Raw genomic sequence first — 16,013 nt, 5'->3', positions numbered from 1 at the left:
GGGACTCCCTCCCCTTCTCTTACAACAAACTCGGAAGGAAGTTTCTCCCTACAGCCAAAAAGGCTCATAATGGTTGAGATGAATGTCCATTCCTCCCTCCCAAATGCTGGTCCTGAGAGCTGCACCCAGTTCCCTGCAATTTCTAAACTTCAGTTTTAGATGACTCTTCTAAGGAATGCTAGATTGAGTGAGACAGGTGTTTTCTTGAGAGCTTTGTAGATGGTGGGTAACCCCCCACTTCAGAGATCTCTGAGAACCATCTACTACTCTAGAAAGCCTATGAGTTCCTCAAACTAATGCTGAGTCTCTCTCCCTCATCATCACTCCCTGACTTTCCTCCCCAGAACCCACTCCCAGAAGCCCCTCTCTAGAGGTGTGTGTGTGTTGGCAAGAGCACTTAGTGGCTTAAGATCCCATGTGGAATTGCAGTACATAGTCCTGCCTGGGAATGCTTGTGCCTTTTCCCTCCCCAGGCTTGCTAGAGTCACACTGAAGTGACAGAAGTGATGAATATCATCCTCATTTTACAGGTGAGGCAACAGGCTTGGGGGCAGGAGAAGCCTGCCCAAGGCCACGTGAGGCTAGGGGACAACTACTCGGAGACTAAGCTACCTCTTTCCAGCTGCAACACCCACGCCCTTCCATCAGCAGTGCCCTGTTTTTCTGTTTTATCCAGTGTTGCCTCAGGAGTGAGAGGAGAGTCAATCTTATCCACTTACCAATACTTGAATCTAAGCTTTGTGAGCATTTTTGTAGATCTTTTGTTTTGTCTTACAATGGACTTCTATGGAGGTTAACTTACAATTTTTCAGGAAGCCATATTATGCTGCCTGAGTAGGTTCGGTTCCAACTCTGATGTGATAAGGTCTGGCTAATGCTTGGTGGGGAGCTCCGGATATAATTGCTGGACTAATAATCTAGTATGCCTTGAGTACAAAGAAATCCAAAGCCCAGAAATCCTGTAATCCTGGACAGAGAATAACACTGAGATCCTTTTCAAAGCCCAGGGACTGATATCTGTGGAGTGAGTACCATAGGAATATCATGGTCTCTCAAACAGACTTTAACTACCATTGGCCAGGACTGGGTCTTCTCTTCTAAATCAGGACAATCTGACTCCTTGAGCTCCCGAGTCCTCTGCAAGAGGGATTAGTTGTCACCACAGTCATCTTAAGGTATGACATGTCCAGATTTCTTTGTCTTTGGGCAATCACTCAGCCCAATTCTGGGCTCTGAGGTTTTCTTTCCATTATATTATCAGAAAAGATGCATCCTACTCACCTTTACATCTTCAATGGAATAGGGATTCACCCACTTCAAGCTGAAGAGAATTGAATGCAGCTGAGCCCACAGAAGCAGCCCAAGGGGCCTCCTTACCTCATAGAGTGTGATGACCCCATTGGTCTCGTTGGGAGGTTTCCACTGGATGTAAATCTTCTCCTCAAAGGGCCCTCCTTGGATGGATTCAAGAGGAACAGCTCCTGGAACTACAGAAGAAGAGAGTTACAAACCTGATGTCACCTTCCTCAACACTTCTCCAGCCCCATTGATTTAGAACAGGGTTGGCAAAGTTTCTAGGAAGGACTAGGTAGTAATATTTTAGCATGATGCAGTCTATGTTGTAACTACTCAGTGCTGCCATCGAAGCATAAAAATGGCCATGGGCAATTCATAAACAAATGGGTATGGTCATGTTCAACAAAACTTTATTTTCAAAAACAGGCAGTAGGCTGGGTTTGACTCATAGGCTCGAATTTGCAGACTTCTCTTTAGAAGGTTGACAGTTTCTCATCTGCAGACTGAACAAGTCCATTAGTGGACTGAGGCTGATCAGAGCAGAGAGGACAACAGCAGGCCCCAGCCTTGCCAATGGGTAGAAATCCCCAATTAGGTCTATGTTTTAGGGTTGATATGTGAGGAATGTAAAGTGGGCTTTGCCATTAGTTTACCAACTCTTTTCTTTTCCCTTTTTTAAAATTTGTTCTAATGAGTTACACATGACAGTACAATGCATTTTGACACATCATATATAAATGGAGTATCACTTCTTAATTCTTCTGATTGTACACAATGTAGAATCACACCAGTTGTATAATCATTTATGCAATACAGTAATGATGCTCAATTCATTCTACTATCCTTCCTACCCCCATATCCCTACCCTCCTTTCCCTCCCCTCTGCCAAATCCAAAGTACCTCTATTCTTCCCTAGCCACTCACCTCCCTTATTGTGAATTAGCATCCACATATCAGAGAAAATATTCAGCTTTTGGCTTTTTGGGATTGGCTTATTTCACACAGCATGATATTCTCCAGATCCATCCACTTACCGGCAAATGCCATAAGAAGAACACAAACTATCACTATGTGCTGAGGACATAATTCTATATTTAGAAGATCCAAAAAAATCTCACCAGAAAACTTCTAGAACTAATAATTGAATTCACCAAAGTAGCAGGATATAAAATCAACACCTATAAATCAAACACATTCCTATACATCAGCAATGAGTCCACTGAAAGAGAAATTAGTAAAACTACCCCATTCACAATAGCCTCAAAACAACAACAACAACAACAACAAAACCTTGGGAATCAACTTAGCGAAAGAGGTGAAAGACCTTTACAATGAAAACTAGAAAACACTAAAGAAAGAAATTAAAGAAGACCTGAGAAGTTTACCAACTCTTGTTTTCCGCACTCTGCCAAATTTTCCGCAGGTTTAGAAAGGGCTTCCTTAGTTTCCAAATTCCTTAATTCAATAAAAACTATGTGCCTTGAAACTTCAGTCCACCTAGAAGAAGCTTGCTTTGCTCCAAGATGGCAGCAGCTTGTCTTGCTGCTGTGTCTCCAGCGCTGTCCTGGGCTGGATGCTAAATGCCCATTGGCCGGTTGGATGAAAAGGTGAGTGAATGACTTGAGCCAGCACTTTGCCCTAGGAAACACAGTCTTTCCTGGGGCTGCTCCTATTCAGGGCCAGTCTTCCTCAGCATCCTCCTGCTGGGATTCCAGCATCCTCACAATATTGTGGAAGATGCTGAGCCAGAAACTAAAAGATTTCCCAAACTTTCAGTTCTAACCCACTGGAGAATTGTGAATTCATGTAAATCATTACTGGATCTATTTATATTTCAGCATTATAAACACAGGAGTTTTATTAAGTGCTTACTCTTTGATCAGAATTTTACATACATTATTTCACTTAAGCCACAAAATAGCTCTGCCCAGTATGGATTATCTCCTTTGTGCTGATAAGAGAGCCAGCCTCTGAGATGCCAATACCTTGCTCAAGGTCATATGGCTCTTAAGTTGTAAAGAGGGAACAGAACACCTGTCTATGAGCTTCAAGTCATATACCCTTAATCATCATGCTACGCCTCTCTAGATATAGCCTTGGCCATATGTTGCAATCAGTTCCCCATTGTTAAATTAAAATATGTTTACTTTTCCTCATTATGGACATGATACACACAATTTGTTGAATATTAAGAATATACAAAAAGATTTTGAAAAAGATACAAGAAAAAATCACTCACACTACCCATTTTTGAAGATATTTTCCAGTTTTTCATAAATATAGTTTAAAACTTTATTTTTAAAAATATAAAATATGCTTATGCATATATGTATTTTATTTTTTAAAAAAATTAACCCCTCCTGTGTGTATTGTGTTGTGACCCTCTTTTGTCATTATATAAATCATAATTTGAAAAAAACCTGAAGTGTTTTGGAAATTATATGGTTTAATATCTGCTTAGAAGAAAACATCCCCCCTTATAGTCCTAGTCACCAATCCTTTCTTATTGGGCATTAAATTTGGTTTAAATTCTTTATGATTCTGAGTGGCACTGCAAAAAGCATTCTTATAAGATATATGCATGCAACTTTGCTGATGTCCTGAAGATAAATTCATAGAAATTAATTTCCTAGGCCAAAGTGGGCAAACCATGTTATTTTTAAGGCTTTGACACGTATTACCAGATTGCCTTCCAGAAAGTTTGTACAAATCTGGGCTCTCCAACAGAAGAATATGCCTAGTTCTGATGTCTGCCAACACTATTTAAAAAATTAAGTGCATGTGTGTATCGTTTTTAGAATACTGGAGAGCACAGACTTTTTTTTTCAATTTAATTAGCCATTTGCATCGATTCTTTTAGGAACATGTGCTCTACACCCTCCGCTCACTTGCTTTATAGGCCTCTTTATTTTTGCTCATTTTTATCTTATGGGCTTATAACTATAATCTGCTTTTGAGGACATACTCTTTGGGCATAGTTTACAAATATTTTTGCCAGGTTTTCATTTGTTTTAGAAATCTTTTAGGTATGTAGAAGTTTTTGCTTAGTCAGATCTCCTGTTGTTTCCTCTCTCCCCCGTTCCTCCCTATAAATATTTCTGGAGTATTTAATATGACCAAGGGATTAAGAGGGACATTAGGAATGTAGTCGAATCCTTAATAAAACCTTGTGCTCTGGGAAGGGAGACACATATTTAAAAAATAACACCCAAATTACTTTGTCAAAGTTGTTAACTCTGAGGTACAGTCATAAGTTATTAGGAGAATCAAGTAGAGAAAATTTAGTCTTGCATGTCAGGATATTGTGTGGCAAATACATTAATGTTGATAGATAAATAGAAGTTACTAGGGCAAAAGTAGAGCATGTTGGAGTGTGGTGGACAGCTTTTTGAGGTCAAGAGTGGAAGGAGAAAAATCAGTTAGGAAATTGCTATTGTCATTCTGGGTGAAAGGATTGTTCCTTTGGACCAGTGAGAGGCAATGTAGAAAAAAAAAATGGATTGCAGAGGAGATTGTTGTTATGCTAAACTAACATGATTGGATGGTGATGAATAAGGACAAAGAAGGGAAGAGACATGTCACGGTGGGGCCCAGCACTTTGTTTTATGCAACTGGGGAATCAGACTGTTGTTTATAGAAAGGGATTCTTATCTGGGCACAGTGGAGCATGCCAGCAAACCCAACAATTTGGGAGGCTGAGGCAGGAGGATCGCGAGTTCAAAGTCAGCCTCAGCAACTTATCGAGACCCTGTCTCAAAATAAAATACAAAAAGAGCAGGGGATGTGGCTCAGTGGTGAAGTGGCCCTGGGTATATGTAGAACAGCCAAGAGGTGCGGCTGAATAGTGGTTGGGGCTACAAGACTGGAGCCCATGTTTGGGAACTGAAACCTTGCAGCTACAGTATAGAAAGAGTTGGAAAAAAGAAAAAAGACTAAATGAAGAGAAGCTCCATTCTCAACAATTAGGAAGAAAAAAATGGAGAGATGGGAGACAGTGTGCAGAGGAACCAGTGTGCTGGGAAACCAGATGTCAAGCTGTCACTGGAACACTGGAGGTAAGAGGTTCAGGAAGGGACTGGTCAACAATGACAGATGCGGCTGAGCAGTCAAGTAAGATGTGCCTTTAAGTTTTCCCCTTGATTCAAGTGTTCTGTCCTCAAGGTTGTGACCTGAGCATGAGTGATTTGGGAGAATGCTGGTGTCGCAAGCCATCATGGAGAGGGTTGAGAAAGCACTGGAAGGTGAAGTGAGAATGCAGCAATAGCAGCGATTAAATATGGAGCCCACGCAGTGTCCCCTCCCAAAGATGGGCAAGGTTATGACATGACCAGGGTGACCAGGAAGAATCAAAAATAGAAGCAAGAGGAATGGTGGAGAAGGGAGAGGGGCTCACTGACATGGCGAGGGTCCCAAAAGGCAGGAACAGGGAGGGGTGAGTGGAAAGAACGTCCCTTTCCCTCTGAGAGAGATGAGAAAATTTGCAGATGCTTTGGAGGGAGAAGTTGAGGTATCCCTGATGCGTCTCTTATGAAGTGGTGATAAAGTTATCTACAAATAATGTAATGAGAGACAAGTTGCATCAAGCATTTGGGAAGAATCAAGATGTTTTAATCTTTGCAAAGCAGAAAGTGAGCTGAATAGAGAGCTGTAGATTCTGCCCATTCATCTGAAGGTCCACCTGACGGAATGGAGGAGGGTCTGACTGTCTGATGGAGGTAGAAGAGGTTCTGTCTATCTGATGGAGATGAAGGAGAGTATATCTCTGATGGAAGTGGAGGAGAGTACGTCTCTGAGGGAGGTAGAGGAGCGTCTGTCTGGTGGATACTACAGTAAAACCCAAGCTAGTAGCACTAGGCAACCTGGTCTTTTCAGTTTAGAGCAGATTCTCTTTCTCATATCCAATAAGATAAACACAAAACCCCAATGAATAATTATTTTATGATTTATTTTGTAATTTATTCCCATCTTTTTCTCTTCGCAGCTAACACTATAATCCATCTGGAATTTATTTAGCATATTGTACCCAGTAGAAATCTAACTATAATTCCTTACAATTTTCTTAGGACAGTTAATTGACCAGTCAAAACTTCCCCAGGGATTTGCAATGCCATCTTAGCACCATGTTAAGTTAGTTTATATCCTGGCATATGCTGGGCGGCTTTCACAGAGCTGTCGCTTCTCCTGTGATAGGACTCCTCTATTCTGTAGCAACGACATGCTTTAATACTTGGGAGAACGAGGCCTTCTCTTTCATTATTTCTCTTTTGCAAAGTTTTCTGGAATATCAATACCCATTTATTTTTTCAGAAGAACTTCAGAATAATTTTATAACATTTCAAAACCATTCCACTAGAACTTTTATTGCAGTTCAGGTGCATTCTTCTCTTCTTTTGGGGGGCCAGGACACCTCCTTAGAACCATGAGTTCTTCTGTTTCATAATGCCATATAACTCTTCACTTATTAATGCTTCTTTTTTATGTCACTTGGTTAAAAATAGGAGTTTTTTTATGTCCCTTACAAATTCCATTTCTAGGACTTTATGACTTTGATCCCATTGCATTTGCATAGGAAAATTGTATTCAATTCTGTATAGTGTAAAGAATAATTATGAAATGAACACATGTGCCCACTATGTGCTTTAGCAATGAGACATCACTGATCATTAAAGCATCTTGTGTGTCTCACATTACTGACCCCTTCTTTTCCCATCAACAGTAACAGCAAAACATCAAGTTCTACGCGAAATCTTTTGTTAGCCAATCTCTTTATTTTTACTTGGATTTATAAATATATACATCTATAACAAGACAAGTTCTCATTTAGTTCTTTTTGGTTTCCTTTATATACACATAGTTTTTTTTAGTACAAGATTTGCATTTGTAACTCACCATAGTTTTGAGATTAATCCACATGGATGCACATAGATGTATTTCATTCATCTCCAGTTCATAAATATCATCTTATTGTATTTATTTCACTGTTCTTCTATAGATGGATGTTAGGGTGGTTTCCAGATGGAGCTATCTCAGAACATGGCTCATATGAATATTATGTACATTCTCAAGGTGTATTTAAGAAAAGAACCTGTACACTGAGGGACTGAGTAATGCCAAATCATTTTCCAAAATTTGGTTGAAGTATAGACTCCCTCAAGTTCCCTCTTCTCTATATCCTGATAAATACTTGGTATCATTGGGTCCAAAATTCTAGACCATCAGGTAAGTGTAAAATGAGACTTTACTTAGATGTTATCTGTTTTTACCTGTTTCCTAAAGAAGGTGATCATCTTTTTAATGTTTGAACATTATTGACTCTTTCTTGTAGATTTGCAGAGGTCCTTGGTAAACTCTTGATATGATTTATTTTATTGGCTCTATGTATTATACAAACACTTTCATTCAGTTTGTGTCTTGCTTTTCTCTTTAAATGAACTCACTCCCCCCTTTTTGGCCCAGGGTTTTGTTTTGGTTTGTTCTATGGTTGATTTCTTTCCAAAAAGTTCCCCCATACACATGCAGGTTTTTACTTTTTCTCTTATGTACATAATTTCAAGTGAGTAGGACAGGGCAGCCTTTAAGACATTACACATAGATTGATTCCATGGCTAAAATGAAATTTGATGGAATATTCCATGACTGATAATTCCTGTGTAATAAACTCAGAAATGAATGGTGGAATGATGATAGAAATCCTTTTTTAATTGTGTTTTTATGTCTACTATGAAGTTATAATTCAATTTCAGTTCTTCGTCCCTCACCTAGAACCACACATTGATCCGTTCTTAATTTTAATATAGTCAGATTTATCAGAGTTTTTCATGGAAGACAGACAAATTTAGTAGTAGACACTGTCCTAAATCTTTCTTTAAAATGCTACAAAATGCTATATTGCTTTACCTGAAGGCTATGGAAGTAAACTTGGGGCAAGCAAAAATGCCAGGCAATTAATGACCCCAAAACATCTTTTAAGCAATGAAAGGCAGGAAGTTGGTGGATGAACACCTCAGTTTCCTCTCCACGTTGTTGGCTAACTCTGAGACACATTCTATTAGTGCTCTCCAACTACCCCAAACAGGAAGATGACCATGATGATTTCCAACCCAAGGGGACTATCATAAAATAGCATAAGAATGAATCACCAAGATAGTAAAATTGAAATTTAAAAAAATCAATTAAAATGCAAGCTACTCCTTTTTTAAAATTACTTTCTTTTTGTTTTTGTACCTATCTTGACATGGGCCAGAATGAGTCACCAAGTCAGTGCCGGTCTCTGGACCACACTTGGAATGACAAGGTGCTACAACCCAGCTGTTCACGTGCTAACTGCCTGGTTGGCCCATCTTGTACGGGCTTCCTCCTCTTCCCTGTTTCTTCTCCCTTTCCCTCACCAGTGTGACATCCTAAATGAACTTCTTCCATTGGAATCCTTATCTTGGGATCTGCTTCTGAATAAACTTCAACAAAACAGTCTCATTTAAGAGACACATTTTCTACTCCCAGATCACAAGAATGTTTTCTTAAAAATCTCATAAAATTTTTTAAAGTTATGCCTTCAATAAAAATGAACTCAACCCATTTCTAATTGTGTTTTTATGCCTGCTGTGAAGTAGGAAATCAATTTCAATTCTTCACCCCTGACCTAGTACCACACATAGAAAAAGAAAATGTTAATAATTCAGTGGATCTGCCCTGCTACATTTAATTTCTTTCACATTTCCACATTATGGATGGGTCAGTCTCTTTCTCCTTTTCTTTCCTTTCCCTCCTTCTTTCCTTCCTTTCTTTGGTATGTGGTACTGGGAATTAAACCCTTTGAGCTACACCCTTACCCTTTTTGAAATTTTATTTTGAGACAGAATCTCACTAAGTGGTTAAGACTGGCCTCTAAATTGCCATCCTCCTGCCTCAGCCTCCTGAGTCATTGGAGACCCAAACTTGGCTTGTATGGATCTATTTCTAGTTCTGTTTTGATCAATTGTTCTTGAACTAAACCTGTGTCAATAGCCCACCTGATTAATTAATAATAATTTGTAAGTCTTGGTATTTGAAAGAACAAGTTATATTACTTTGTTCTTTGTGTTATTCTTACCTTTTCTACTTACTTGGACCAGCTTGCACATTTGGGGAAAAAATGTTTGCTTTTGTATTGCATGAATTAAAGTTCAGTTGGGAAACAATTTGTGTATTTATATTATTGTGTGTTTATGATATTGGATTTTCTCATCTATAAACATGGTATATCTCTGTTACGGGGCTTTCCTAGATATTTTTCTGTTTCATATATTTTTATATACATCATGAGAACTTTTGTTAGTCTATTACTAAATACCTTATGTTTTTATTGCTATTATAAACTGTATCTTTAAGAACATAGCACATTCTTACTAGGTGAATAGAAATGCAATTGATTTCTTAAATGTGACATCTCAGCAAATATATTAATTCTAATAACTTGTATACAAATTTCTTTGGGTTATCTATGTAAATTATCGTAGCATCCATAGTTAATAACAGTCTTATTCTTTCTAATATCTTAACTGTTTTATTTTCTTGACTTCAAGGAGGGCCACCAATTCAATATTTAATGGGAATAATGACAGGTGTATGTGTTTTTCCAATTTTAAAGATAATGGTGCCATTATTTCATTCTGAAGTATGGTATTTTATGGCTATCATTTATAGGATTATGAAGGCCCATCTTATTCCCCATATACAAGAATATTTTGCTTTTAAATCATGCTGAGTTTTAACCACATCCATTTTAGTAATAATATGCTTTTCTCTCTTAATATGTTAATGTAGCAAATTACATAAATGGATTTACTAAATTTGAATCAGTATCGATTTTTTGAAATGAATTAATTTTTTTCCTATCTGTGCAGTTTTGGATTGTTCGTTAATGTCTTGTTTGGGGTATTTGCATCTGATTTCTTTTTCCTCATTGCAAGCGAGTCTGGTTTTGAAGTCGGGTTACAGTCATGTCATAAACTGAGGAGGGGAAGAGTTTTCTTTTTCCTTTCTTGGAAAGCTTGGAGGTAAAGCTGGGATGACAAATTCCTTGAGCAGTTGTCTGATTGTACTTGTAAAACCACCCGAAACTGGTGTTTCTTTGTTGGAAAAGTTTAAATTAGTGATTCTATTTCTCTGTTTGTTATAAAAACTGTGTAGGAAATTTCTTCCCTTGAAGCAGGTTTTGAAATCAATATTTTGCCAAGAATTTTCCTCTATAATCTAGATTTCAAATATATTGATATAAAATTATAGATAGTCTTTATCCTTCTTACCCTTTTAACTGTGGATTAAATTCTATACAAGTGCATAAAACAAATAAACATCTCATTAATTTAGCAGTAGCCAGCTGCCTACCATGACCTTGCTTTTCTTTATGGGTTTTATTTCTTAAACACACGTCTAGTATATTGTTCTGAACTCTTGCAAACACCAGGGCTGGAGAACGAATGTTTTTGCAGTGTTAACTTCCACTCCACGAACATGCTTCATTCCAGCCCTTATTTCTTCTTATTTGGGAATGCACATTAGTGTCTTTGTTTTAAAATATCTAGTTTCTTGCTGTAATTCTGGGGGATATCGATCCTGCATTATCAGGGCAGCCCCCTTTAATAAGAACGGGGGCATTTTTCATCTGTTCAGCAACCTTTCCACGAGCCCCTGTTTAAGTCTTTCCATCTCGGAGGGAAAGGGCGGGAATTATACATGTGCATGCATTACTTGGCCAGATAAGGGGTCTAGCTGACTTGTAGGGGAGTGAAGAGTGGTTAGTGAAGGAAACTAACCAGGCAGCAGGCAGATTCTCTGCAGGCAGAAGGCTTTTGGATGTTTGCGGGGACAGCCTGTAGTTACCAGAAGCCTTGCCTCTGTCTCTTTTCAATCCCAGCTTCCTGTTGGAGCCCTCTCTTTCCTATTTAACCATGTGCTCTGGGCTTAGAATGGAAGCTCTCATCCTCTCTGCTGCTGACCCAAGTGGCCCACAATGTAGAGCTCCCTCTATCCCTGCTCCTGTCCAGGGTCCACCCTGCCTTTAGCCCTGGTCAGTGACAGTTGAGGATCTAATGTGGTTATGGTTGAAAGTCTCTTCCTCTTGTGGCAGAAGGTTTTCTTTCCCTAAAGTCCCATCCCTGCTATTTCCTTCCTAGTCAGGTCTCTCTCCCCTACGGTGCCTGATATTAATATTTTTTCTGGAATGGGTGTGTGTTAGTTAGCATAAAATTATATACCAGGAGGCATATGGCATCCTCTTCTCAGGGCCAGTTTAATGGTGATTTTATTTCCTTAGCAAGACAGTTTAAAAGGGGGATCAGATCACCATCTTGGATCCAAACTCTTCCTTTCATCATTTAGACTTGTGAGGTAGTATTGGGCAATGACTCAGCCACAGGTGGAAGTCAAACTTCCTGCATTTATGTTCTGTTCCCACTTGTTTGCTGTTGAACCTGGGACAAGTTACTTAACATCTCTGGATCTCACTTTTTTTTTTTTTCATTTAAAACGGGGATAAAACAGTGCCTCGCTCATAGATTGTTGCAGGGATTCAATGTTAATATACATCAAATGCTTTGCAAGTTGCCTGGCACAAAACAAGTACTCTATGTGTTGGCTCCTTCCCTTGCTCTCATGGAATTCTCTGGAAACTGCTCTCATGTTGCATGGAGATCACTAATTTGAATTCTTGCAGAGCCAGTCAGGATGGTCTATATTCACAGTGGTGTCCTTACCTCAACCTGTTCTTTCTGAATGGGGTTCTACTGTGATCCAGAGAAGCTCTATTTTCTCATAGCTCACTGCGGATGCTAAACAGCTTTCTACAATCTTCTTCTGATTTCTATGGTAAATAATTGTAAAATTTATCTTGTCTCCAAGGACCCGGGATTCATTGATTCGATAACGTATTTATGTGTGCATATTATCTACCTGGCACTGTTCTAAGTACTTGGAATGGAGCAGTAAACAAAATAGAAAGAAATATCCTGTCTCTGTGGAGTGCGTTCTAGTGGGAGAAGACAGATAATAAAAGGCACAGTGAAAAAGCAGTATGTCAGATGATAAATGCTAAAGAACTCCAGGAAGCAGGGGAGAGAGAAAGACAAAGTGTGGTGTAAGGGGCTTCCAATTTTTAATAAAATGTCATGAGATGATGATACTGGAAGAATAAAGACCTGAAGGAAGTGAGAGAGCCAGCCTTGTCTGTTCATTTCTACTTAGAAGAAATGGCAAATGCAAAGGCCCTGAGGCAGAGGCATACTTGGTATATTTGAAAACAACAATGATTAGATTCGTGAAGTGAGGCAGAAGTAGAACAAGATGAGGTCACATGCAACCAGAAGGGAGAATTCTGGTCATCTGGGAGCCTTATGAGTCATTGTAAAGCCTTGAGGTTTTTAATCTCTGTGACATGCGAAGCTATTGCAGGGTTCAGAGCAGAGGGTTGATGTGATTTGTCTCGTGGCTTAACAAGATCATTCTGGCTGCAGTGTTAAGAATGCAGAGGCTAGAGTTGAAGGTGACAAACCTTTCAGGAGACTGCTGCCATGATCTACATTGGAGATCATTGTGGCTGGGACCAAGGGACCATCAGTAGAGGCTGTGAGTGTTTGGGCAAGTGGGTCAACATTTCTAAGCCTCTGTGTTGAAGGATAAGCCAAGTGAATATGGTGGTGAATTGGACGTGGAGAGTGAGCAAAGCTGCTTCTTTGCACAAAGCCAGGGGCAACAATCAGACAATACAACACAAAGGTTTTTCCTTGGAGTCGTGCAATGCAGGGCCTCTGATCTGACAGAAGAGAGGAGTCAAGGTTTTTGGCTTGTGCCATTAATAAAACAGAGCTGCTCCAACCGAGATCAAGAGGACAGAGGGAGCCTGGTGGTGGTAGAGGAATGCTAAGTAGCTCAGTTTTGCATGTGTTCAACTCTAGATACCAATGAACCCTCCAGGTGGAGAGGTTGAATGGACAGTTGGGTAAATGACTCTGGAGGGCAGGGAAGAGGCCTGGCTTGAAGATATCAATTGGAGAAATTATTAACATATGGATGCAATTTAAAGCCAAAAAATTGGAGAAAACAATTAGGAAAATGAATGTGGATTCAGGGCCAGCAAACTGTGGCCCTCTGGGCAAATCCAACCAGCTGCTTGTTTTTGTAAATAAAATTTTACTGGAACACTGCCACACCCATTCATTTACATATTGTTTCTGGCTGTTTTCCTGCCACCGTGGCAGGGCTGAGTAGCTGCTGAGAGGTGGCCTGTCCACAGAGCCTACATTTTAAAATCAGGCCTGCCTTTGGTATGGATACAAAGGAAAGAATCCCAAAGATGGAGCCAGGAATGTTGAGATGTTCAAAAGGAACCAGCCAAAGATCAAAGAGGAAGAGCCACTGAGGGAAAAGGAAATCTAGAAATATGTGCTGTCCTGGAAGCCCAGCAAAAAAAGAAGGATGTTATAACCATCTATGCCAAATATGGCCAACTAGAGAAATAAGAAGCTCTAATTCTCTTAGTAATGACAATTAGATATGGTAAGATCACAGTAAATCTTGAAAGAACTGTTTTGGTGAAATAACTCAATGGTGGGGATTTGAACTCCTTTGGTTGAGTGTGTTCAAGAGAAAATAGAAGGGGGAAAATAGGCCCAGAGTGAAGGACTGATATAGTACCTAGAAGAGAAAGTAGGACTGGGTGATTTGGTACTTAAAAATATAGTTTGTGGACGGTCATAAATATGATCCGTTATAAAGAGAAACTCTGATGTAGGGTATACGGCAGACAATTGCTGGAAAAATGACCTCCTGTTGGTAAATGGAAATAGAATTGGGTGCATTAAGTGGAGGAACTGGTCTTTATTTAGAAAGCAAATGATTCATTCCCTAAAATCATGAGGAAAGGTCAACTATCTGGGTGGGATGTGACTGATGAGAAGTTGAGGGAATCTGTTTGAATGGCCTCAATTTTCTCAGTAAAACAGGCAACAAGGTGATGAAGGGAGTGTGAGGACAGGGTGGAGATGCTGGAGTTCTGAAGACAGGAGAGGAATAGAGGATAGAAGAGTGGAGGGGTGACTGGACCAGGGTACACAGCACCACTGGACACTTTCAAGGCCTGCTCCGGCGGTGCTCTTGGCTTCAATCGGGGCATCCAAAATGGTGGTGTGTGGTCAGCTACAAAAGAAAGGCCCAGGATAGGCAGACAATCAGAAGGGACCGGGGTGGTGAGAACATGGAAATGAGAATGGAGCTGAAATATTGAAGGAGTATGTAAAGAGTGATTGTAATACTTGGTCAATAAATTTAATATGGAAAGAGAAGGGAATAAGGGAGGTGAACAGGAAGCAGATCCTAGTAAGGTTGAATTTTGGGAGCTACAGAACGTGAGGAAGTGAAAGAGACTAGATGTGATCAGGGCAAGACGTTTGTAATTCCTGTTATAAAATGATTAGATGTCATTTAAAAATGGCCCCTTGTTCACAGCAAATGGAAATTTCACACAGATACCTAGTTTGACGCTTCCGAGTTAAACACCCTCAAATCAAGAGCTGCCTACTCTGTCTGAGGTTGGCCACACACCACTTAGCCCAGTTCTTGGCAGACAGCACATTGAGGACTTTGCATGTGGACTCCTACGTAGCACACCTTGAAGAGGCGGGTGGTATTGTCATTCCCATTTTATAGATGGGGACTCTAAAGCATCCAGAATGCAAGTAATTTAACAAAAGTGGCCTAAGTTAGTAAAGAATAAGGCCTGGATAGATCTCAGATCTGTCTGTTTCTGCGTATTTTCCGAATCACTCCTTTTCCCCATCACCTGGTAGATACCTGGGTGCAAGGCCCAAAGGGCAATCACAGCATCTGCTAGCTGCACAGTCAGGATGTCTGGACGCCTCAGTCCCTCCCATCTCATCCCCTTTCCATAGGTCAAGACACCCTTCTCACCGAGGTTTCCTTTGATGTAACTGAGTCTTTTTTCCTTTCTCTCCTGGTGAAAAGACTTTGTGATAAAAAGCTCCCTTTTTGTCTTGGCTTCTACATCTGGACCTCTTTTCCCTTCTTTTTATTTTCTTTACAATTCTTTAATGAAACCACATTTTCCCTTTCCACAGTTTCATTTCTTCTTCTAAACAGCATGGAACTTTCCATCCCTTTGACAGAGTTCTACAACAAAGGTTAATTACTTTATAATTTCATTCTCTTAAAAAAAAAAGCACACTAAAATTGCTAATTTTAACTGTGCTTCTTGTCAGTGGGTTCATGTAAATTCACTGTAATTAAACCAGATGTTTTCTTGTGCCTTAAAGTCAGGTGGTAATTTAAGGGAAATTTTCATTTCAATGCAAAGGAGGACAGAGTGTGATCAAGGGAGGTTCTCTCCCCTCCCCTCCCCTACTCTCCTTTCTCTTCCTTTATTCTTCTTCTCTCCTCTCCTCTTCCTTTCTTTCCTGTCCTCTATCCCCTCCTCTCCATCAAGAAAGTGGGATTAAAGATGGTGAGCTTGGAGGATATTTACAAGAAGTAGCTAACAAGCATATACAAAAACATAGAGGCTGGGTGCTGTGGCGGAGGCCTGTAATCCCAGTGGCTTGGGAGGCTGAGGCAGGAGGATCATGAGTTCAAATTCAGCCTCAGCAAAAGTGAAGGGTTAAGTAACTCAGTGAGACCCTGTCTCTAAATAAAATACAAAATAGGGCTGGGGATGTGGCTCAGTGGTCGAG

At 39.9% G+C, this 16,013-nt stretch overlaps 1 protein-coding gene across 9 annotated transcripts in view; it reads right to left on the bottom strand.

Annotated features, from left to right (window-relative positions):
• PTPRT (protein tyrosine phosphatase receptor type T) overlaps positions 1-16,013 on the bottom strand; it is a gene marked incomplete at both ends in the record, with an annotated part of 1,075,443 nt that overhangs the window by 376,608 nt on the left and 682,822 nt on the right. For all 9 annotated transcript variants that reach the window (XM_081292389.1, XM_081292384.1, XM_081292383.1 and 6 more), the window contains one exon: positions 1,378-1,487. In XM_081292389.1, the coding sequence (XP_081148515.1) occupies positions 1,378-1,487 (110 nt within the window). The remainder of the gene's footprint in view (positions 1-1,377; positions 1,488-16,013) is intronic.

This window comes from Spermophilus citellus, assembly GCF_964194105.1.
Source record: "Spermophilus citellus genome assembly, chromosome: 4".
NCBI classification, from domain to species: Eukaryota; Metazoa; Chordata; class Mammalia; order Rodentia; family Sciuridae; genus Spermophilus; species Spermophilus citellus.
The sequence above is the reverse complement of the archived record's forward strand: the minus strand, read 5'-3'. Positions and strand labels throughout refer to the sequence as shown.